At 39.8% G+C, this 26,152-nt stretch overlaps 1 protein-coding gene across 1 annotated transcript; it reads right to left on the bottom strand.

The window, feature by feature from the left end:
- Positions 1-261: 261 nt before the first annotated feature.
- HCLS1 (hematopoietic cell-specific Lyn substrate 1) lies at positions 262-25,062 on the bottom strand. The gene is made up of 14 exons (XM_041759566.1): positions 24,925-25,062; positions 22,191-22,274; positions 21,466-21,539; positions 11,560-11,689; positions 9,520-9,630; positions 7,463-7,517; positions 4,918-5,028; positions 4,201-4,256; positions 3,338-3,407; positions 2,505-2,716; positions 1,989-2,093; positions 1,232-1,475; positions 1,025-1,093; positions 262-828 (listed from the first exon to the last, which is right to left on the bottom strand). The coding sequence occupies exons 2-14, from the start codon at positions 22,272-22,274 to the stop codon at positions 692-694; spliced, it is 1,458 nt and encodes a 485-aa protein (XP_041615500.1). The 5' UTR covers positions 24,925-25,062; the 3' UTR covers positions 262-691.
- Positions 25,063-26,152: the final 1,090 nt, after the last annotated feature.

Raw genomic sequence — 26,152 nt, 5'->3', positions numbered from 1 at the left:
AGTAGAAGTTTAACTGCCTTACTGTGAACCTTTCCTTGTCCCCTGGCCCCTCACCTTACTGCTATTTTCCAGGTCAACCTGTTTTGGACTGGGTCTAAGTACAGTCTAAGGAAAAGGCCCACCCCCTTGATATCCAGGGTGCAGGGCAATGGGCAGTGGCAGGAAGGAGTCCTCTAGATATGCCTGAAAGAGGAAAGGAGAATTGGAGCCATGAGAGTAGGGCCATTGAGGGCTGTGTAAAAAGTACTATTTACCTCAGCATGGAGATGAATCATAGTCCCATTTTATTTCTGATTTAAGACTGGACAGAGAGAAGACTTTAAAAAAAAATATCTCTCTGGAAAAGGAAAGGCAAGCTAGATATACCTTCCCATGTAAGCAAACCAGGATGTTCAGAGCTCACAAACAGAGCAAGGCAGAACTTGGGGTACTTGAGGGAGCATTCACAGGGAAGGAGGAAGGACCACAAGAGAAACATCCATGAGTTCATCTAGGGTCGAGAGGACGCTGAGGGGAAGGCCACCCCTTTCTCATGCTGTCTCTGCCTCAACCCCTAGTGGAGAAGGAGAGGAAAGTCTGTCTAGAATATCAGGCAACTCATGATATTTGCAGCAGGAATGGGGCACAGGCGGATGGATGCAGAACCACTCTGGACATGGGAAGTCACAGTGCAGAAGACAAGGAGGGCCCGTTACTGGAGAAGCTTGACATAATTTGCAGGAAAGAGTCCAAAGTGGCCATGGCAACGTCCCCGCCACCAGCCCTCATCCACCATCTCGATGTCAGTGATGATGTCATCAGGATCAAAGGAAATTTCATCACTTCCCTCTGGGGAGGCAATTTATGGAGTATTAGGATGGTCAGACAATAATCCTTCCACTTCTGTGCCCATGGTAAACCTCAGGGAGGGAAATGGGCTATTCTTGATGCCAAGGCTAGTCCTTCCCTGACCCTCAGAATCCACCTTCCTTTCTTGTAGTAAGGGCCTCCAGGCACTAGACCCCTCAGGCCACTCCAAACCTACCTCCTTGGTAATCATACAGGGCTATCGCTGAGATCCCTGCTCCAGTCCCAGCTGGGTAGCCAGATGATTCTGCATAATGAGAGATATAAACATGGTCTCACCAACATGGAGAAGGATAGCAGGTCCTTTTGGGTAATGGGGGAATTCTTCCTCTTACTCACCCTGGACTAGACCCAGTTCAGGAGCTGTTTCTCCCCCACCACTCACCAGCCGGAGTAGGACAAGAGGGACTCTGAACTTCGAGCACATCCTCATAGTCCCCATCTGCTTCACCATCCTCTTCACGTATGTCTATGTCTCCAACATCCTCATAGTCATTCTCAGGCTCAGCCGCGGGCTCAGGCTCAGGCTCAGGCTTAGGCTCAGGCTCAGGCTCTGCTTCATACACTGGCTCTTCCTCCAGCTGTAGGCCTTCCAGAGTCCTAGGAGGCAAAGCCGGGGGCTCCTCATCCTGGGAAGAGATGGTGTGGATCAGAGGGATTTCTACAACAGAGGCTGCCTCTCTAAAACCTCCCTATGGAGGACTGCTAATACCCCACCCATCACCGTCCTACCACTTCTACCCTCTATCCTTGCCTCCATCTAACATCCTCTCCTAGGGAACCTAGTCTTTTATCCATCTTCATTCCTCAACTTCCTCCCATACCCACCCACTCAAAACGCCTGCCAAGAGGCAATAGGAGGGAAATGTGAAATATGTAAGAAGAGGGAAATGGAAAGCAAGTCTGATCCACTGAGTGACCAGGAAAGCACTGAAGCCAACTCGCATCTTTGGGAATCCCACAGCTAGGATTGACCGATTGTCCTGGTCTGCCCAGGACTGGGAGATCCCCAGAATGCAAGACTTTCAGTGCTAAGACCAAGATGGTACCAGACAAACCAGGATGGTTGGTCACTTTATAGGGCCCACCTTCCTAGGACATGAGATGAGGAAGGGGCAGAGAATCTCTGGGGTTCTGCTTACCTCTGGGGGATTCTGAAGCAAGGGCAGGGCAGGCACTGGGCGTTCTGCACTGGTTCTCACAGGCTTAGGCTCGGATGATGGAGAGCTCCCTGCTGGAGGCCAGGCCTGGGGAGAATAAAGCACCTCTCTGGTAAGTATGCAGATCTCAGTCTTCTCACTTATACTGACCCGGAATACCCCTTGCTGTCTCTTCCAATCCAAATCAATCACCTCTCAAGATGGGCTCCCACCTGAAGTGATAGCTCCTTCCCCCTTGTTCCTGCAGCAGTGACTGGCTTCACAGCCAAATATGCAATCTTGGTATATGTAAATCTGGGATTTTTTCCCCCTAACATTTTGGTATATATGAGGCCCAATCACTCAGACTGAAATCATCCTAAAGAAAAGATAGCAGTTATAGACTTTGCCTAAAACCAGGGAGGCCCATGCCTTATTTTCTACCAATGATTTGGACTTCTTAGGCTCCTATCTGGGCAGAGAATCTTGGATGTGAATCCCAGAAGGCCAAGCACTCACATCTGAGGAGATTTTCTTGGGCAATGGGGCTGGCACCTCCGGCTCTCGCACAGTGTTCACTGGTTGCTGAGCCTCATGGCTCATCTTTTTCAGAGCCTTTCTCTCCTGTTGCTGCCTGGCTATCTGCTGTGCCTTTTCTTCTTCCTCTCGCTTCCTCTTCTCCTCAGCCATAGACTCAAATTTTGCCTTCAAGCCACGGGCACCACTGGAAGCTGCAGACACAGGCAAGAAGAATTAGTATTGTCTTGGCTCAGGGGTGGGGGATGGCACTAAAGGAAGAAAAGGAATTGGTTAAATATCCAGGCAGAGAGCAGATGGAGAGGGACTCATGGGAAGAAAAGTAAAGAGGTATTAATGGAGGAACTAGGGGATTATAGGAGGAGGATGTAGCCCTAAAGCCCAGATTTCCATATAGCCAGGCCATGCAATCTCAGACTTTTGTCCTTTCTAAATTATAAGCCTTGTTCCCCTAATCAACATCCTTCTCTATCCACATTCCTTAAATCTGTATGCCCTCTGGCCACCACCCACCTTCTCTTCCCTCATTGCAAGCTCTTATCCTTCTGTATTCTTCCCAAATGACTCCCTATCCCTCCTTCCCTGTGTTCTCTGCTTATAGTTCCTTTCCAATGTCACTCTATATCTCTATCCACTTAATCTAGTTTTTTTGTTTGTTTGTTTGTTTGTTTTTGTTTTTTTAGGAGGATATGGAAATATCAAGTCTATCTCAGCTAGTCTAGGTAGTTAAAGGTATGGAGGAGGTATCTAGGCATAAGAAAGAATGAGAAGGGAGAGGTGGTTGAGGAACATAGAGAAAAGGAATTAAGACTCACCAGCCTCTATGGGTGTCGTCTTTTTATAAGCTGTGGTTGGGGCCTCCATTTCATTGAAGCCAACAGCGCTCTACAGAGAGAAGAGTATATGCAGTGTGGGGAGGAGAAGGGAATGATAATGACCCAAAGTCAGTATTGGGGATTGGGGCCCCCATAGGAGGTATCTCTGACCATTTGATGGTCAATAGTTAAACAGGGTATTTCAATATTGTTATTTTGCAGCAGAGAGAGGGATAAAGAAGTTCTAACTTGGTGGGCTCAGCTCTCCCTTTTGAAAGCCTAGAGTACTTAGCATCTCACATCTCTAAGTCCAGTTGCCTAGAATGCAGCATGGCCCCAGCCAATACATGAAGGAGAACTGATGTGAATGGAGTGAGAAGAGATTATAGATTGAATTAAGCAATGCCTAGTAATCAATGAAATTTCAAACACCACCTTTCCCTAAAACATATCTGTGTTTATCTCTCTCTGGCTCCATTTTCCTTAGTTAAAGCTCAGGCTGCAGAAGACTTGCCCATTAAATGCTGAAAGCAGTCAAAGGGGAGTGTAGGATGACAGCTCGGGACACTTAGCTTTTCCTATCTCAAGGTACTTTAAGAGCAGTTTAGGGACTTCTTCTCAAGATATTGAGTGTGCTGGGCAGGCCTGGTGGCTCAGCAGTTTAGCGCCGCCTTCAACCCAGGGTGTGATCCTGGGGACCCAGGGTCAAGTTCCACATCAGGCTCCCTGCATGAAGCCTGCTTCTCCTTCTGCCTGTGTCTCTGCCCCTCTCTCTCTCTCTCTCTCTCTCTCTCTCTCTCTCATGAATAAATAAATAAAAATCTTTATTAAGAAAAAAAGATATTGGTGTGCTGATGCTTTACCTTATCCACTCGGTCCTTCTGGATTCCATATTGACCACCAAAGCCCTTGGCATAATCTGCAGAACACAAAGGTTTGAGTCATAAGAAGAGTTAAAATGCTAGGAATATGTAGGTAGAGGATTTTATAGGAAGAAAGACCAGAAGACAGGAATGTGGAAAACAGATATGGATGAGGAAGTATGAGAATCAGAGGATAGAGAGAAGCATGGATGGGAATAGGCAGAAAAGGACTGAGACAGAAAGGACAGGAGAGAGATGTGAAGAGGGGAAGATAAAAAAGAGAGAAGTGAGAGAAAAGGAAGGAATACAAAGAAGAAATGGGAAAAAATAAGGAGAGCCATCCAGCCATCCCTTATGTGTCCCATCCCTTATGTATCCCAGAGAGAGAGCTCTCTGTCCTTGTAAGGCATGGGGGCCTGTGAGACTCATAACCAAACCACCCACTTGTCATCACCCAGCCCGTCTGAGTTTACCCTTTCCTCAGTGACCCTTTCTCTTTGGTCTCCTCTGTCCTGCTCCTAATCTTGCTGTTTTCTTCTCTGTCCTCCTGGTGTCTGCCCCAACCCCTACATACATACATACACTTACCCTTTATACCACCACATCCTCTGAACATCTGTACCTCTGTATTCTGGATCCTCTATGTCAGCTTCCAGAAAGGAAGGAAGGCAGACTTTATGCTACTCTGAGACATTCTTCCTCTCCAACCCAACTTACCTCTTTGGGACTCGTGTTTCTCTGTTTCTCCCTTGTAGTCATATCCCAGAGCTGCCTTGTCCCGTTTATCCTTCTCTATACCATAGCGGCCTCCAAAGCCATGAGAGTAATCTATGGTGGAAGGAGGAGTCATGAGAGCCTGCTCTAAGCCCACAGGAATGTGTTGTGGAAGAGAGAAGTCAGGAGCAACGGGTGCAGAGAGATAAGGGCCTGGGAAAAGAGCAGGGCTAGGATCTAGGTAGATTAACAAGAAACAAGTATCCTAAGTCATCTTTTGCAAGCTGTAATTCAACACTGTTCACTCCTTTCCTCTCCTCCTTTACCTCCATCCCAAAATGAGAAGATCGTTTCAATTTTCTCCCTTCTTCAGGGGAGGGGAAAGTATAGAGAATGTAAAGAAAGACTTTTAGGAGGAAAAAGGCAGATACATATGAAAACAGGCATATGAAATTTATGCCTGTTCCTATTCCCATATAAACACTTAGAAATGTCTGCTAAAATATAACTTCTTCTTTTTTTTTTTTTTTGTAGTGAAGCTCAAGAAAAAAGAAAAAAAATATCCTGGCTCCAGAAGCAAATAGATGAATCAAAGCCATAAATATGAAGGCAATTATGAACTAACTCAGAAAGCCCAAGGGTGTTTTAAATCCCAAATTTAGTCCCTAGGGATTAGGATAACAACAGCGGGCTGGGGAACAAGAAATGGAAGTCTGCCCACTTCTATAAAAGAGTTCTAGAAAAATTCTATTCATTTGTTCAGGGAAATGGTGAAGGGGGTTATAGTTTGTTCAGCATTTGGTAGGGGGAAATTTTACCTATGGAACTTGGAAACTCCAGGCCTACCCTGAGTATGTAGAATGCAAATATCCAGTTTTATACTATTTATATTACACAGGAATTCTAAGCTGGGAAATTAATGCTGACCTAGAAAAATATATACTAAAGAAAGAATATACATCAGAAAGATGGCAAGAATATCAGACAAAGTAGACCTCAATACAAAATGCATTATAAAAGATAAGATAAATATAACACAAAAATAAGAGAACAAATCATCATTAATGAGGAATATGTATGCTGGTATAATCTATTAACAGAATCAAAACTCATGAAGCAAAAACTGACAGAAACAAAGAAAAACAGAAAAATATGTGATCCTAGACGAAAATTTTAACACTCTTCTTACGTTATTTGAAAGAATGTTTAGACAAAAATAATCTAAAATTATAGAAGGCCCAAACAACATTAACAACTAACAAAACCTAATTAACATTTACAGAACATTATATCCCCAAACTGCAGAATATAGTTTTTTCATACACATAGAACATTCACCAAGGTAGACCATATGGTTGGAGTACCTGGATGGCTTAGGAAAGTAAGCATCTGACTCTTGATTTCAGCTCAGGTCATGATCTCAGGATCATGAGATCAAGCCCTGCATCGAGTTCTGTACTGGGCATGGAACCTGCTTAAGATTCTCCCTCTCCCTCTCCCCCTCACCACTGCACTTAAAAAATAAAATAAAAATAAAAAAGAGAGAGACAATCAAATGAGAATGAAAATCTTCAATATTCATCAATATGAGTTCCGGAAGAAGGGATAAAAGAGAAAAGAGAAGAAGCACTATCCCAAGACAACAGGCCTGAGAACTTTCTATAATGAAAGTTATTTCTCAGGTTGAAGAGAATTGGCTAGTCTCATGTAGGATAAGAGAAATAGATCCAACACCTAGATATATCTGAGGGTATCAGAGAGAAGAAAAAAAAAACTTTTCATGAAAAAAAAAAAAAAACAGAACAGAGAGACAAGACATGTTACCTACAAAGGAACAAGAGTTAGACTCTACAAGAGAGATGCCAAAAAGGATGAAATAATATACTCAAAGTGATGATGCGAAAATACCAATGAAGAATGAAACAAAATGTATATTTTAGACAAAGCCTGGGAGTTTTTTCATAGGCTCTCACTGGAAGAATTATCAAAGGATATACTTTAGTAAGAAGGAAATTGAAGAAAAGAGGAAACAGATACAATAAACAGTGATGCACCAGATACTTGGTAAATATGTTGGTCAATTTAAATAAGTATTCACTAAATAATAATAATGATTCATTTTTGTGGGGTTTAAAACACAAAATCCTTATACTGAGCAACAACAATTGGCCAGTTGGCACTAAGAATGTAGGATGTAGAAGGAATGTAATTAACTTATTCTACATTTCCTTTATTACTAGGAAGAGACAGTGATTAATTTTAAACTTAAGTCAAAGATGAATGTTAAAATCTAGGGACTACGTCCTAAAATAAAGTAGTAGAATAGCTTATTTTCAATCCATTAGAGGGAAGGGGAACTAAAGAAAACTTGATCAATCTCCTAGAACAAGGTAAATAAGAAAGAAGCAAGTACATGCTTGGATTTAAAAAAATAAAATAGTGGGGAACTGTGCCTGCAACTAAAGGGAGTTGATGACAGCTGTTGGGAGGTGAAGTCTGAGTAGAACAGGTCAATCAGGTTGCTAAAGCTGAAGTGCAGGGTCCTTGCCTTTCTGAGATGCGTGCTTCTCCACTTCTCCTTTGTAATCAAAACCAACAGCAGACTACAGAGAAAAGGAGAGTGGATTAGTTAGAATTGGAACTGACAGTTTTTCCCCTCCCTCACACACTCGTACCCTTAGCTCAGGCCAGAAGCTAGTTTACAAGAGCTCAGGGCTGAGAATGGGGGTTTAACCTAGAAACAGACAAGACCCCTGACCCGGCAGGCTGGTGTAGTGGCTGTATGCTACAGAGCAATGAACTTGCGCTCCGTAGGTTCATCAGCTCTAGATTCAAAACCCAACCCCACCTTCCCTCTTTATAGTTGTTTAACTTAAGCATATCCTTTATATCACTGAGCCTCAGTCACCTCAAATATGAAATAAAAATAGGCAAACCTGCCTTATTTGCCTCAACTATAAAATGGGAAAAATGATATTGTGGGTACTAAGTGGGGCAAGGTATTTAAAGTATTTGTATTGTGTCATTCAGTAAATTAGTGCTTTTCTTCCTAATTCTCATGAAACTAAAATAATAGCTAGAAAAGTACCTGGTAAACTATAAAGCACTATGCACACGTAAGAAATATTATCCCATTCCTAATGGATTATATATACCACACTTCTTCTCTTTCTCTAAGTGGCAGGGGAAACCCAGAGATGTATTTTGGTGGGAGGAGAGGCAACTGGGAGAACTTGGGCCCTAGCTGCTTCAGGACTGGATATGTTAGCTAATACCTAACATCATCACATAGCTGCATCCCCATCTAGCTCAGGACCTTGGGTCTCCAAGCAAGACTAGATTTTCCATCTCAAAGGCTATTAGTATGTATGGTTTCTTAATTTACATGACACACTGATTATTTAGGTGATTCTCTGTGTGGTGCATGAGGCAGATGAAAGAAAGAACAATGAGAGATCAGGCAAAGGTGAGATGGAAGGGAAATCCCATCCTCGTTAGAGAAGAACATTCCATGCTCCATATTCCATTATGCCTTAAAAAATTACCTTCTGTATTTTTCCTTTTCATTACAGTAATTTTGAACTTTTCTGCCCAAACCCTACAATGCAAATAATATTCTAACACTTAGCTTTAAGGATTCAGGCCCACCTAATTAACAACTGCAGGTAAAAAAAAAAGTCTCAGCTAGCTGTGAAGGAAATATCCTCCCTGTATGCAGCTACAAGGGAAGAGACACTATTCTACCCATAAAAAATAGGATCAGAGAGTCTGAACTCAGGCACCTGGGGTGGTGCTGTGGGGTGGGCATCTGACCCTTGGTTTTTGCTTAAGTCATGACCTCAGGGTCATTAGATAGAGCTCTACCTCTGGCTCCATACTCAGTGAAGTCTGTTTGGGACGCTCTCTTTCTCTCTCTCTCTCTCATCTTCCTTCTACTCTCTCTCAAATAAATAAATCCTTAAAAAAAGAGTCTGATCTACTCAGGTGTGAAATGAGAATATTAATGAGTTATCAATGGTACTCTCCTGACCACTCTATAATTTTAATTGTACTGTGCCTTTTCTCCTCTTTTTAAAACTACTTTTTTGTACAGAGGCATCTTTAAAACCCCTGGACTTCAAGGATTTGGTGCTAAATCCTGTGAAAAGTAACCTCTACCTTCTAAAAACATTATAACCCTAATTAGCTGTTGTACTCAATTATTTGCTGCTGTGGTAATAATACTTAAGCTAACATCTGTGTTCTCCTGAAAGGTATAAATAATTATAACATTTTAATATTTGACCAAAAGAGGACTTTTGAAATTTCCCTCCTCTTTCTTCATATGTACAGGCATAATAAAAATCAATGATTTGATGGATTTCTTTTCTAAACAGAGTTTGAGACTCTTTTTCTCATTTAAATTAACACTATTCAGCTCAGCATGTGGCTTCCTAGAGTGGCACCAAGGAATTTGCTAAGGAAGGTTATGGGAGCTATCATCATGATGAACCCACCTAAGTCCACTGCCCTCTCCCTCTTTAGGAGAAACATAGGCCCACATTAAATGGTGAGTGTTGATAAATCCCACATGATGTGAGCTGGGTAGCATTGGGAGAGACTTACCTTGTCTGCCCTGTCCTTCTCAACTCCATATTTGCCACCAAAGCCTCTGGCAGCATCAGTCTGAGAAGAGTGCTTCTCCACCTCAGCAACATATTCATGGCCCACAGCACTCTAAAAAAAAAAATCAGATGGAATGAGTGAAGGACATAAGAGACTCTTAAATATAGGGAACAAACTGAGGGCTCTGGAGGAGAGATAGGTGGAGGGACAGGGTAACTGGGTGATGGGCATTCAGGAGGGTATTTGATGGAATGAGTACTGGGTGAATCACTGCAACTGATGAATCACTACATTCTACCCCTGAAACCAATACAACACTGTATGTAATCTAACTTGAATTTAAATAAAAATTTGAAGAAAAAAAAAAGAAATAATGCAGACATGGGTTGGAATGTGAGAATAGAACAAATTTAATTCTGGGTCACTCTCATAGCCTCCATGGGTTTATCACACAGAGAATAGGTGATAGGGGAGAACAAGATTACTTTTTCTGGAAGCTTGCACATCCTAAGTCTTCCTTAATACCATTAGGAACTCATCATTCAGGAAACTCCTATCGGATGGACTGGCAATCCCAAGGATAGAGACAAAGTAGACAGAACAGTGTTTAAACAAAAAATAAAAAGAAAGCTAATGACAAGGGACATATGGGTCAAAATAGAATGAGGTAGTTATCGAAAAGAGATCAAGGGGGACTGACTTAATTAATGCTCCAACTGAGATTGCGTATTTCATGAAAACAGCCAGGTGCTTTTGTTCTGGATCTTTGTTCCTGGGTGTCCATCAAATTTCAGAAGAGCCAACTGAGCCCTGATATTTAACAGTGACTGACTCGACACCAAAGGGGGTTGGCAGACAATACTGCAAGTAGTCCAAGAGGGCATATAACTTTCCTATTCCCCCCCACTTTTTACTCCATCTATTGTTTTATTTTCTATTTGGTTTTGAAAGGTATATCTCTTCTAATATTTAGATATGGATACTTTTAAAATTTGGAACTTGGGTAGTACCTCAAACCAAATAATGATACCTTGCAGATTCCCAACCAAAAAGAAATTAAAAAGCTTTTCCTTCCTCCTGTTCCAAGCTCATGCTGGGATAAACATTATCAATAGAGACTGATATGAAACACTGCCCTGTATGAGCTCCTGGGAACATCTTCAGTATTTTTAGGTCTGTGTAGGTCAGATTTACTTGTGAATTTAAGAATGAATGAATGCTCATATATCTTAGTTTTTTTCCAAGGAATTTTGTAAAGAATATAAGCCTATGTTGCACTTTATACAATGACAAAACAAAATACTTCTTGAGGGTGAACTAAGGGCTTTCACTGGATAGATTTCTTTTTCTCCTTAGAGATAAAATGTTTTTTGTTATAGGCATATATATCTCTATCTTTGAGGTTAGGAAAATCAATGGAAACTGATTTATAATATAAGTACTTTTTATCATATTTTTATAGTAGTTAATGGATAAAGGAAAACAATATTCATATTTGAAGGTATCTAAATTAAATTTAGATTAAATTTAATTAACATCAATATTTTTCACAAGTGCACATCATATAAAGTACAATATATATACAAAAATTAAATTAAATTAAATTAACATCAATATTTTTCACAAGTGCACATCATATAAAGTACAATATATATATATATACAAAAAGAACACTAAGTACACAGTAAAGAAAATAATGATAAGTTGCAACATCAGCATAACACACAAGCATTTACAAGCAGTAAATGATTTTAAAACAGATTTTTTTCTTTCCCTAATTGTGACCCTGTCTCCTTAGTCTAGGAGTTACAGTATGGCTGGGCCTACCATGGGCCACCCTTTTTTAAATTTTTGAATCCTGTTTTCCACCATTTATATTTTATGTGTTGGAATCAGGAAAAAATGATACAAATAATATGGGGATATTCTATTTTAAAGCCCAAATGAAAACTGTACTTTTGAATAAGTTTTGAACCATAATACCAATAAACGAATCAATCTATCTTTTGTCTTTAAGCAAATATCTTCCTTTCAACTTACCTTGTCCATTCGGTCTCTTTCCACCCCAAATCGACCTCCATACCCATGGGATGCTTTGGGCCCTGATTCCATCTCCTTCTTCTTGAGAATATCATGTTCCTCTGATACTTTGTTCCTCAGCTGGTGGATGCTGGAAGTAACCACATGACAGAGACTCCTCTAGCACTGAAAGTCAATGAATATCCTTCCCAGAAAAAATGGAAATCTTAAGAGGTGTTGCTTATTTTTACCAAAAATCTGAGCCCCCAAAGTATATCACTACTGGGTTTGGGAGTAAGAGATTAGTGTGGCCTACATACTATATAGTGTGATTTAAACTTTTCATAAGCCAATAATACTTTCTCCAGTCTGTTATTTTGCCCACTAAATTAATCTTCTGATATTTGTCGCATTTTTCATCCTCCTAAATATTAGAGGACAGTGATGCCAATTATATTCTAGTAACTAGGAAGTTATTTTCCTTCTAAATGGGTATGCTTTATAGCTTTAGATATTCTCTCTCAAAAATCACAAAAATATTTATATACCCTTTTACCCATACATTCTAGTCCTGAGAGTCTACCCCAAGGAAATAATTTTAAACATGGCAAGGCTTAATGTCTGATACTGTGCACTGAAACACTGTATATAATAGCAAAACTAAGAAACAATTTGTATGGACAATACTTGGAGAATATATATATTATATTATGTATATAACATATATTATGGAATATTACTCAGCCATCACAAAGAAGGAAATTTTTCCATTTGCAACAACATGGATAGAACTAGAGGGTATTATGCTAAACAAAATAAGTCAGAGAAAGACAAATAGCATATTATTTCACTCATATATGGAATTTAAGAAACAAAACAGAGAACATAGGAGATGGGAAGGAAAAATAAAAAAAGATAAAAACAGAGTGGGAGGCAAACCTAAGAGACTCTTAACTATAGGGAACAAGCTGAGAGTTGCTGGAAGGGTGGAAGGAGTGGAGTAACTGGGTGTTGGGCAGTAAGAAGGGCATTTGATGGAATGAGCACTGGGTGTTACATGCAGTTGCATTCATCAGTTATGAATCACTACATTCTACTCCTGAAACTAATAATACACTATATGTTAACTAAGTTGAATTAAAATAAAAAATCTACCTGCATGAAGAATAATTTAAAAATAAAGCCATTATCAGGGACTTTTAAAAAAGTAATAAATTTCACTCATCACTAATTATTGTGATACTTTAAGGCTCAAATAACCTTGATTTGGGACACCTCTATCTCTACGAGACTGTAACACCAAAAGGAGGCATTCATTCTCCTTCTTACTTCACTTTCATCTTCACCATGAGGATAGAGAGCACCTCTGCGTATCTGTTTGCCCTGAGGATATGAAGTAACAGCTCAGCACCAGCACTAGCATCAATGAGTGACAATCAGGACTGATATCTGAACACATATAAGCATCTCTGGGGATTCTTAGAAACATTTGGGTAAGAGAACCCTTAATAAAAAATTTTGACTTCCTGCAGCAAGAAACAGAGGTTTATAGAAATGAGACAGTAATGTTACTGGGACTTTACCTGCTCCAGAAAACCAGGTAAATTGGTTATAGGTAGAATGGCCACTCCACAGCAGAAATTCTCTTCTTTCGTGGGAGAATAGATCCATCTGGTGGCCTCGTAGTATAAGCCCACCAAAAGTCTTTTTTAAAAGCCTTCTCAGCTTTAGTCATAGTTAATTTTAGAAAGCTGGCTTGGAACCAGATGAAATAAGCTAAGTGCTGGAAGAACCATCTGTTCCGTGCCTGCTCTAAACCCTCTGGCAGCAGTGGAGGCAGAGATCCTGTGTTGCTAGTTCAACAACACTGACACTTTAGAAATGTCTGTGTCAAAAAAGCGATTGGTTCCAAGAACATGTAAATAACTGTTATTTCCCAACCAAAATATTCAGATGAAGAATGAAGAAAATGGGGCTTAAAAATTACTTTCAAATGAGGAAAATGTGCAAAGTTTTAATGAACCCAATGATTGCCACATGAGTCATAACTATATTATAATTAAAACAAGTTTTTAAAAGGGATTTAAAAATGAGATTCAGGAATTTCCACCTTATGGATTGACCGCAAGGCTAATCAGAAGATCATGCCAATAGATAATACAATTTAAATAAAAATTTGGGGCCAAAGAAAACGGACTTCTATATATTAAAAAATATATATATGTACACACATATATATACATATATATACATATATATACATATATATATACATATATATATATAATATAGCTACTCTAAATAGGTCTTAATTGTATTACTCCTTCACTCAATAAACTTTTGAGTATAAGGCACTGTTAGGCTCTGAGGATACAAAGATGCTTAATGTATATGGAGATAGTGGTCAGTTGGAAGAAATATAAAAAGTTACAATTCAGTGTGCTAAGTGGCATACATAAGAAACTTTTGACACACTGAGGCTCAGATGCCTATTTTAAGTTTTAAAATACCTTGGATTTGGCAAAGCAATGTAGTTTATGGAACCAAGGGAAACCCAGGACCTTAAAGATGAATTAGGGGAAGGAACTGATCTTTTTGTTACAAAAGTAAAAGCACAAAGGTGAGTCACACAGATTAAGATTTTACCCACAGATGATATTATCATAGATGTAGAAAATCCTGAAGAATCCACCAAATGTGCTACTAGAACTATTAAGTACAGTTGGCAAGTTCATAGGATATAAGGCCACTATCAAAATCAATTTCATTTCTACATACAGGCAGAACTCATTTTAGAAGCCCTTCAATATCTGTACTTTGCAGATATTGTGTTTTTAACCCACTGAAAATTTGTGGCAACCCTACATTAAGTGAGTCCATTGGTACCATTTTTCCAACACCATTTGCTCACTTCATGTATCTGTGTCACTTTTTGGTAATTTGTACAATATTTCATAGTTTTTCATTATTATTTTATATTATTATAATTGCTATGGTGATCCGTGATCAGTGATCTCTGATGTTACTATTGTAATTGTTTTTGGGGCATCATGGACCATACCAATATAAGATGGTAAACTTAATTCATAAATGTTGGGTATGTTCTGACTGTTTCACCAATGAGCCATTTCTCTATCTCTCTCTCCTCGGGCCTCCCTAATCCCTGAGACACAACAACATTGAAATCAGGCCAATTAATAAGCCTACAATAGCCTCTAAGTGTTTGAGTAAAAGGAAGAATCACATGTCTCTCACTCTAAATCAAAAGCTAGAAATGATTAAGCTTCATGAGGAAGGCATGTCAAAAGCCAGCATAGGCCCAGAGCTAGGCCACTTGCACCAAACAATTAGCCAAGTTGTGAATAAAAAGGAAGAGTCCTTAAAGGAAATTAAAAGCACTACTCCAGTGAAAATATGAGTGATAAGATAGTGAACCAGCCTTATTGCTGATTTGGAGAACATTTGAGAGATATGGATACAAGATCAAACCAACCACAACACTCCCTTAAGCCAAACCCTAATTCAGAGCAAGGCCCTAACTCTCTTTAATTCTATGAAGGCTGAGAGAGGTGAGGAAGCTGCAGAAGAAAAGTTGAAAGCTAGCAGAGGTTGGCTCATGAGGTTTAAGGGAAGAAGCCATCTCCATAAAAGTACAAGGGAAAGCAGCAAGTGCTGATGTAGAATCTGCAGCAAGTTGTCCAGAAGACCTACCTCTCAGATCAATCATGAAGGTGGCTACACTAAACAATAGATTTTTCAGTGTGGATAACAAAGCCTTATTTTGAAAGAAGTTGGCATCTAGGACTCTCACAGCTCGAGAGTAAAAGTCAGCCCAGCTTCAAAGTTTCAAACGAGAGTTTGACTCTCTTGTTAAGGGCTAAGGCGGCTGATGATTTTAAGCTGAAACCAATGCTTATTTACCATTCTGAAAATCCTGGAGCCCTTAAGGATTATGCTAAATCTATTCTGCTGTGCTCTACAAATGGAAGAACAACCCTGGATGATAGCATGTGTTTACAACATGGTTTACTGAATATTTTAGGTCCACTGTTGAGACCTACAGCTCAGAAAGATTCCTTTCAAAATATCACTGCTCAGTGACAATGTACCTGGTCATCCAAGAGCTTTGATGGAGATGCACATGATTAATATCACTTTCATGCCTGCTGACACAAATCCATTCTGCTGCCCATAGATCAAGGAGTAAATTTCATCTTTCAAGTCTTATTATCTAATAAATACATCTTGTGAGGCTATAGCTGCCCTGATAGTGCTTCCTCTGATGGATCTGGGCAAAGTACACTGAAAAACTTCTGGAACAGATTCATCCTTCTATGTGCCATTAAGAACATTCATAATTCGCGGGGAGAGATCAAAATATCAACATTAATAGGAGTTTAGAGGAAGTTGCATCCAACCATCATGGATGACTTTGAGGGGTTCAAGACTTCAGTGGAGGAATTAACTGCAAATGTAGGGCAAGCAGTAAGAGAACTAGAATTAGAAGTGGAGCCTGAGGATGTGACTGAACTACTGTTATCTTGTGATAGAACTTTAATGGATGAACAGTTGCTTCTTACAGACAAGCAAAGAAAGTGGTTTCTTGAGATGAAATGTACTCCTGGTGAAGATGCTGTGAAAACTATTGAAATGATACCAAAGGATTTAGAATATTATATAAACTTACATGATAAAGCAAGTGGCAGGTTTTGAGAGGATTGATTCCAATTTTGAAAGAAGCTCTACTGTGGGTAAAATGCTATCAAACAGTGTTGCATGCTACAGGGAAATCATGGATGAAAGGAAGTGTCAATCAATGTAGCAATCTTCCAATTTTGGCACAAAATTTTGCCATAGAAATTACCACAGTCACCCCAACTTTAGCAACTATCACCTTGATCAGTTAGAAGCCATCAACATGAAGGCAAGATCCTCCAACTGCAAAAAGATTATGACTCACAGACGCGTTCAGGTGACGCTTAGCATTTTTTAAGCAATAAAGTGTTTTTAAATTAAGGTATGTACATATTTTAGACATAATGCTATATACACTTAGTAGACTACAATATAATGTAAGCATAAATTTTATATGCACTGAATGAATAAAAACATTCATCTGACTTGCTTTATTACAATATTTACTTAATTGTGAGGATCTGGAGCCAAACCTGCAATATCATTGAGGTATGACTATACTAGCTGTGGACATTTGGAATTAATTAAAAGTTAAAAATAAATACCATTTATCATCACATGAAATATTTTAGCATCAGTGTAACAAAATATGTCCAAGACCTGAACACTGAAAAATATTTCTAAAAAATTAAAGAAGACCTAGATGTTCATGTTCAGGAAAATTCAAAATCATTAAGCTATCAATTTTCTCTAAAATAATCTACAGATTCAATTAATTTCAACCAAAATATGAACAGGCATTTTTATAGGAATTGACTTTTTATTCTAAAATGAATGGGAAAAAATAGAGGAAAACAAACCATGAGAGACTCCTCACTCTGGGAAACAAAGGGTTGCAGAAAAGGAGGTGGGTGGGGGGATGTGGTGACTGGATGACGGGCACTAAGGAGGGCACATGATGAGATGAGCACTGGGTGTTATACTATATGTTGGCAAATTGAATTTAAATAAAATATTTTTAAAAATAAATAAATAAAATGTAAAGTTCTGGGTTAGTATAGTTTTTTTTTTAAGGGAGGCAAATTTAGAGGATATGACTTTATGACATATCATAAAGCTACAATAATCAGTGCAGTATGGTATAGTTCAAGGTTGACAAAAAGATTTTAAAAAAATACTATGGAAATAGACCTGTATGTATATGGTCAAAGATACTATGTAAGTAAATGGAGAAAGAACAGACTTTTTTGAGATATGGGGAGGGGTAGGGTGAGAGGGAGAGAATCTTATGCAGTCTCCATGCCCAGCACAAGCCCTAAATGGGGCTCTATCTCATGACCCTAAGATCATTATCTGAGCTGAAATCAAGAGTCAGATGTGTAACCAACTGAGCCATCCATATGCCCCAATGAACATCTTATGATGTTGGAATAATAAAATATCCATTCAAAAAAGGTGAACCTCAATCTTTGCCTCACACTGTACACAAAAGCAACTTTGAAATAGGTCATAGATTTAAATGTAAATGTTAAAGCTAAACCTATAAATCTTTTAGAACAAAATATAAGAGAAAACCTTCACAATTTGAAGGAGTAGATGGAAGTTCATCAGATATATAAAGTGTTAGTCAAAATATTGTTTGAAAAAATAGACTTCATTAGAATTAATATCTTCTGATCCTCAAAAGATGCCATTAAGAAAATGAAAAGACAAGTTTAAGCTGGAAGGAAATATTTATATAACACATATCTCACAAAATACTATAAAAAGAATATATAAAAAGCCCTTAAAACTCAATAACAATACAAATGATCTACATTGAAAGTGAGGAAAAGATTTGAACAGATACTTTAAATGAAGATACATGAAGATACAGGAATGGCACATAGCAAGATGCTCAATAAAATTAGACATCAAAAAATACAAGTCAAAATCACCACATACCCACAAGAATGGTAAAAATTAAAAATACTAACAATATCAAGTGTAGACAAGGATGTGGAACAATTGAAATCCATACATTATTAGTAGGAATAAAAAATGGTAAATTCCTTTCAGAAAACAGTGGTAATTTGAAAAAATAAATAAATACACACTATATGACTTAGCAATTCTATTTCAAGGTACTTCACAAGAGAAACAAAAATATGTGTCAACAAAAAGATTTGGACCCAAACGTTCATGATAGCTTTATTTGCAATAGTCCCAAATTGTCAACAACCCAGATGTCCATCAGTAAGGTAATGGATAAAATAAACTATGGTATATCCATACAATGGGAAACTACTTGACAGTTAAAAAGAACAAAAGTCTAATACACAGAGAAGGAGGCAAACCATAAGAGATTCTTAACTTTAGGGAACAAACTGAGGGTGATATGGTGATGGGGTAATTGGGTGATGGGCATTAAGGAGGGCACATGATGTAATGAGTACTGGGTATTATATTTAACTGATGAATCACTAAATTCTAACCCTGATACTAATACTATACTATATGTTAACTAAATTGAATTTAAATAAAATCTTTTTAAAAAGGGACTGGTATGCAAAGACCATGGATAGATCTCAAAAAATTGTGTTGAATGAAAGAAAACAGACATAAAAGCATGCATTCGGTATTATTGCAGTTACATAAAATTCTGGAACAGGCAAGACTAATGTATAGTGACAAGAAGCAGCTCAGTGTTTACACCCAGCCAGGGATGGACATGGGATATACTGACATGCACATGATAGAGCAAGAGTGGCAGAAGCTGGAGGAAGGGACACCTGGGTGGCTCAGTGGTTGAGCATCTGCCGCGAGATCCCAGGGTCCTGGGATCAAGTCCCGCATTAGGGTCCCAGCAGGGAGCCTGCTTCCCCTCTGCCTATGTCTCTGCCTCTCTCTCTCTGTTTCTCATGAATAAATAAACAAAATCACCAGAAAAAAAGAAGCAGCAGCAGGAGGAAAGGGTCAGAGTCCTTGGAACACTAGGTTGCCTGGAGCTGCCTGGCCTATATGCCTCTATATGAGAGATGAGGGATGGAAACTATCATATGAGCTAGTCACTGAATTACCAAGCCACTCCCCAAACTAAATATACTTTAGGCAGACTTTAAAAAGAAAGATTATGATGTAGGGGAAGGTAGTGAGATTAGTGAGAACCACAATCACTTCCTTTTCCTGCTCTGAGTGATCTCAACTCTGCTGCTACTGTTTTCTCCAATTTCCCCCTCCTTTCTAAAGCCCTTAGTGATTCCCACTTGACCTTAAAAATTGGCTTAGCCCACACTAGCTAGAGAAGATCCCAGAATATTAGAAACTTACACTAATGGAAGGTCCTCTTGATCCCAGAGGTCTTTTTGATCCCAGCAGGAAAACCAAAAATCAGGGAGAAAAATGACTTGTCCATTGGTCACCTGGCTAGCTACTAGAGAGATGGGGCTTTACACATTGGTAGCTTCGGTAAATGGGGGAGGGGAGTGGGTTTTTGTGTAAATGTTTCCATCATTTATGCTATCATAGAGTGATCCAGTTAGGCTAACAAGGTAACATCCAAGGTCACTACACTTTATGATTCCAAGAGTTAACAGACAGGGTAATGGATATACAGAATCATGTAACACAACAATCCAGGTAAACACCACTTAGGAAGGAAAAATACTGTCATTTTTTACAAGCTTATGCTAGGTTTTTAGAAAGAAAAACTGATTTAAACTAATCTACATTAACAAGCAAGAGAAATATTATTGAAACGCTTAAGAGGTGCTAAATACTGCACTAGAAAGTTGATACATGTTAGCCCACTGAATTCTAACCATATTCTGCAGGGTAGACATTATTATCTTCATTTGATAAATAAGCTGAGATTCGGATGTGTTCTATGTCTAAATTCACATCACTTGTTGCTGCAGGGCTGTCAGTTGAACCTAAATCTATCTGATACCCAAACTCAAGCTGTTTCTCTAAGATCATGGCAAAGATTTGGGAGTCCTCCTTAAAATGCTCTGCTCCTACTATGCATGAGACGGGCACTGGTTAGGGAAAGGTATAAGGAGCATTTGTATCTTCCTCTTAGCAGTTCTCAGGATGCTAGGGCTGAGTAGCCTTTACTCAGGACAGCTTAGGAAAGGATCCTTTTAATTTTTTTTTAATCTATAAGCCTGCAAATGAGCATCAAGAAACTTCCTGCAAGACCCTATTCCATTTTTTTTTTTCATTTTTCCAACTGCTTCCAGTATTGTTTGGTTTGTTTAAAAACAATATTCATTACATTTACTTAAGATAAACTATTATGTCTGGTCAAACAACAATGCATAGTTTTGAATATTATCAAATTATATAAACACATGCAAAATTTTCATAGTGTGTTGTTTGTGCAACGTGGCCATCCACTGACATTTTTTTAAAACTAGGGGGAAAAACACTGTTGTTACAGTGTGGGTGGGTAGTTAAAATGGGGTTTTAAGCTGTATTAATTTTGCCAATTTGCATGTAATTGTTAATTTTTGCTTTTGTTATTTATTATGTCTACCTTGCTACTCATATTCAACATTCTGACACAATAGCAGAAGCCAAAGCAGATAGCCATGGTTAGATGATTCCGAACAATCCATGGAGAGAAGGAATCTTCCAATTCGAATATATAATACATACCACAGAAACCTTTGGCTATGTAAGTTCCTTTTCTCTTACAGTGTATGTGTTTTATTGTTTTGCCTTTATTTCTGATAAAATATTGGGCTATAATCTTTAAGACCCCTAAATACCATTACTAAAATAGTTTTAACCAACTGGTTTCCCTAGTGTTACATTTCTTCATATTACCATTCATGGTTCCAGCTTCTGTCAAGTAGCCAAATTCAAATTTTTATTTTAAAAATCATCTAGGCCCGATACAACCTAATATTGTCCTCTGCTTACAATATTCTGAGTTGTTTACCAATTTTTTACTGAATCCTTTCTGGTCCATCTGAAGTCACCTACCTTCTAGACACACACTTATCTTTATCTGAATATAAAGTGACACAACCTCAGTATTTGAGCTACATCCTCTCCAAATCCCTTATAATAGACCCACTGAGAGAAATAGCATAGTTTTTAGAAATAAGAGAATAAAATTGGGGGGGCGGTAAGAGGAGAGACATGAAACAGAAATATACAAAGATACACATAGGGACAGATTTGAGAAATAGACACATAGACGTTTACTCCCTCCTTCCTTCTTCCCTCACCTTCCCCTGAGTTTTCTAGTTTTTTTCAGTCTCTTCCCACATCCTTTTCCTGCACCTTAGTCCTTTTGGCACCTACTTGATATGCTCTGTGCGTCCAGAGCCCTCAATGGTCTTGGCTCCCCACCGTTGCTCCTTCTCAGAGATGTCATTCTGCAAAAGACAGCATTCAGCAATAAGTGATGGCAAGAGATGTGCCACACTGAGAGAGGCCATGCAGCTGACACACATGCCCCCCAGGTCCTGTATCTACTGCCTCCTCTTTACTTCTTGTAAAAGTAAAGTCAGGATATTTACTGAGGATCGTTATTCAGACTCAGCAGGGTCTTTACTCAGACTCTTCCTTACATTTACCCGACCTTACCACCCCCCTGCTATGTTTAAACTGGTGGACCCTGAAACCTCCCCTTCTGCTCCACATCCCTCTTACTTTCCTCTTCAGGTCTTCCACAACTACTGAATCCCATAAATTACAGAGGTCTAGCTCATATCCTGGCTCACAGGCCCAAGGAGAGCCAGGTTAACCTGCACCTCACCTTCACCATAGGTTGTCACAGCCTCTCAATCACAATGTCATACTCTTCTACACCTGTTCCCTTCCATCCTTAACATTAACTATCATGCATGCCCCACTCAGGGCAGCCAACTGTCCTACTAGTCAGTTCCACCATTAGGGCTATTTCAGTCCCAGATTGTCCTTTTTAAGCCCCCTTGAAGGTGACAGAGTGACCCAGATGCCTCTGCCTCATCCTCCCTACCTCTACCTTTTATTGATTTTCCAAGCAAAGCTATTCCCAAACTCACCACAAAGTCAGGGTCTGTGTCCCAATCATCACCCTGGGTCTCCACGGAGACAGATACATCATGCCCTACTACAGACTTCCACATCTGAGGGTGACAGAGAGGGGAATAATTAGGGAGAGAAAATCAAGAAGAGGGAAAACAAGAATGCTGAAGTCAATGGTATAGCAGTCCAATGGTTTTGCTATTTTTTTCTTAGAATAAAATAGAAGTTGAGGCAAAGCAAATGGAAGTTTTAGGAAAATAGTTTTGCTATTTGCTCCGTTACAGGAGCAGGGAGGATTTATTCAAGGCAAACTAATGTGGCTTAGGCCTAATGAGTCTGGAGAGAAGTTATCATGGGTGTAGGTAATGTTAAATAACCTGCGTGTTGGGGATCCCTGGGTGGCTCAGCAGTTTAGCACCTGCCTTTGGCCCAGGGTGTGATCCTGGAGTCCTGGGATTGAGTCCCACGTTGGGCTCCCGGCATGGAGCCTGCTTCTCCCTCCTCCTGTGTCCCTGCCTCTGTCTCTGTCTCTCATAAATAAATACATAAATCTTAAAAAGAAAATAACCTGCATGTCAAAACTACTGGAATCATTCGAGTCACAAGGCTAGCTGCAAAGTAGCTTGAAGTGGCAATCAATGAGGGGCACTAGAAGTACAGCACCATCCCACTCAGGTTTCCACATATGACTCCTGTTATAGCTGTTGAAATGTTATTGGTCCAGTTCCTAATAAAGTGAACATCTATACTCCTCTCTACAACCTGCAAAATTCTATAGAGAAAATCCCAACTCTAGTGCAAGTTCCTGTCCCCTCTCCATTTTAAGAGCAGCTACTGAACAGGTGCCTGAAGTCAGTAGAGCAGTTGGCTGAAATTCCTACCCTGAATGACACGTTAGAGAAGCATCATTTGCTGGAAATGAATGACCTATTCTTTAATTTTTAAAAAAGGTTCAGTTCTATTTCTAAGGAAGATAGCTGGTTCAAAAAATAACATGTAATAAATCCCTTATTTTGAACATTAAGAGTTATTAGATTATTAACTAAGTAAATAATTAAGAAATATTTTGAGAACACTAGTATGAAGGGGAGCCAAACTGCTTTTCCACTGTGGCATTCCCCTGTGTTTCCACTGGCCCTGCCAATTATGCATGAGGAGCAGAAAGTTGCTCTGTATCTATGGGATCCTGGATCTCCATGTGAAGAGGAAACCATGAACAATGCTTATCTGCTCTGGGGAACACTGAGACCTCTTGACCCTGGTACCACTAGCTAGCTGGCAACTCCCTTGCCCATCCTTCCTTGTATTCCTCATTCCACAGCTGTTTTTTCCTATGCTCTTCACTGTCTCCCAAATGAGCCCCTCTTACAACTGCTCCTAGGACTCCATAGTGTCTCCACGCAGGCCATCAGTCTCTGATTTTCCTTTCCACTTCAAAACTCCATCTTTCTCCACGTTCTTTGAAAATGTCCTTGGAAACCAACTAGCCCAAGGAAATTTGGGGGAAGGTTGGTTAAAGAGATGCAAAGAGGACAGTAGAGAAGTATTGGCTGAATCAGCTATACCTCGGGATGAGCCCCTGCCCAAAAAACTGCCTTCCCCTACAGGGCAACAATTATGGATGGGAGGAAGGTGGAGAAGTTTCTGGTCCTGGCTCCTGAGCTTCTTTTTGATAAAATAACTTTATACAGAAAATGGAAAGGAGAAGTCTCTGAAATATTCATGATCAAAAAGGAACCAATGAGGACTGATGGTCCTCTCCTCTTTCCTGCTGTACCTCTGAGACCTGAGCCTAACACCCAAAAACCTCTTATCCCCATGTATTTTTGAAACAAAGGGAAGTTTCTGATACAGAGACTATTTGGTGCCCTTGAGTTACTGGCCAGAAATAGGAAAGCGAGAGGTGCCATTAGAGGTATGGGAGTGGGGATTAACTTGGTGAGGACTGATTCCCAGGATTGCACACAATCAAGGGCCTTATCACAAGGCTGCCTTATAGCATCAGTAAAGTACATGGACCTTGATTCAGAATATCACCCCAGCTCTGCTACTAAGCACCTGTGGGAACAGGGGTAAGGGAATCAGCACAGGATATGTACTTACTTGTCAGGGACCATGGTATGCAATTTTAAATATTAGTTTGGTAAATCATCCAACATCTTTGATACTGTTTTCCCCAGTGGAAAATAAATGAGATTAACCTAGCTAATTCATCCAGTCCCCTTCATTTCTGACATTCTGGAATTACGTGACCCTACACTCACAGAAACCAGCCCTACTCAAACCATCATGCCTTCATCAGGCCTCCATCTGCACTCGTGCTCAGCTCTGGCATGCAGGAGCAACTACTTCCTGCTCTGTCACAATGTCTCTGATGTGAATTCTGTCTCTCTGCTAGACCATATGCTTGCTCTCCAAGGACAGAGACTTTGTCTTCATCTCCTGTGGCCCTCCTCCCACCTCAGTGCCTAGGAGCAACAGGCCTTAGGAGGGAGTTGTAAATTGTCAGTAGAAATTAGGGAGTCCCAGATGCTGCTGAATTCTGTGCCCTGGGCTCCTGACCCCATTTCTGTTTCTATCCCCAGATGTACATTACCCACAACTACTCACCCCCAGGCCTCTGGCCATAAAAGGTCAAGAGCCTACTAGCAATGACTTCGTCTCTCACCGAGGACTAAGAGCCAGGTAGGTTCCCCTCAATTCAGCTCTTGCCCAGTGCTCCCCAACTTTCCCATTGCTCAGAGTACCCACCTCCAATAGTGCGAGTGTCTGCTCTAAGCCCCCAGCTTTTCACGTCGTCACTGGGCTCCCTCTCTGTGCTGCCACTTCAGAGCAAGAAGCTCTGAGCTGCTGCTTCAGTTCCGTATTCAGGTTTTCTGTCATTTCCTGACACCCTGTCCTCACAGCTACTTCCTGAAGTTTGAGTCAGTTCCTTCTGCTTAGGCACTTAAAAAAAAAAAAAAAAAAAAGGATTACATGCCTCTGCCTCTGTGCCTAGTCTTTTGCAAGATTCTGAGAGTCACAGAGAAGTTATGAAAAATGCTGGTCTTACTCTTAAGAGTTTATATCTCGTCAGGGATGCAACACATTCAACCAGAAAATACAGAAGCCTGTAGAGCAGCATTCATGTCCTAAATAGGTGGGCAGTTACATCTGTTATAAGGAATTTGTGGTAAAAGTAATTGGTGTGAAATAATCAAGAAAGGCTAAGTGGGAAAAAGTGATTTTTATGTGGATTTTGAAGGGTAAGATTTAAAAAGAAACTCAATTTTACATTACCCATAGCACTTAGAACTGGGATTTGCATACAGATATTCAAATAAACACTGATCGGTTGAATTATAAGACAATAAGTCACAGGGGAAAGGCAAGACATGGAGGGGGAAAGTTTCAGAGATTATTTAGGGGATAATGAGGAGTCTGAGCTAATAACTAGTTGAAAGATTTGGTTCTAGTTAGCAGGAAGTCTGAAAAAACTAGATAGTACCAGACGGGGGAAGGTTTTGTGGCATCTTGTATTACTGCTCAAGATTTGCAGCCCCTCCCTACCCTCTTGAAGTCAGACTTGCTCAGGTGACTTATTCTGGCCAATTAAATGTGAGAAGTGAAATACATCACTTTCTGGTGGAGACTTTAAGCTTTGTTGTGCTCTTCTGCCCACTGCTCAGCAAGGCAAACTGCAGCTCTCGGACGGCTCCTCTGGCAGCCTGGGTCACCAAGTGAGAGGGTCCCCCAACCGAGAATGACGACAACACAAGTAACTAAATAGTAATCTTTGCTGTTTTAGCTACTAAAACTTGGGAGTGTTTGTTACTATATCTGACCTGGTCTCTCCTAACCCTGCCAATGTGGAGTTCCGATCTGATTTGCTCAGTTTTGAGTTCTTCAGTAGACTCAAGCAGACTAGATGAGAGTGGTCTGAGATACAGCGGAGGTGATTTCTGCATTGGAAATACTAAGACTTCAGTCACTTCTTAAG

Source organism: Vulpes lagopus, chromosome 1 (assembly GCF_018345385.1).
Source record: "Vulpes lagopus strain Blue_001 chromosome 1, ASM1834538v1, whole genome shotgun sequence".
Lineage (NCBI taxonomy): Eukaryota > Metazoa > Chordata > Mammalia > Carnivora > Canidae > Vulpes > Vulpes lagopus.
Note: the sequence above shows the minus strand (reverse complement) of the source record. Positions and strands in the feature narration are given on the sequence as shown.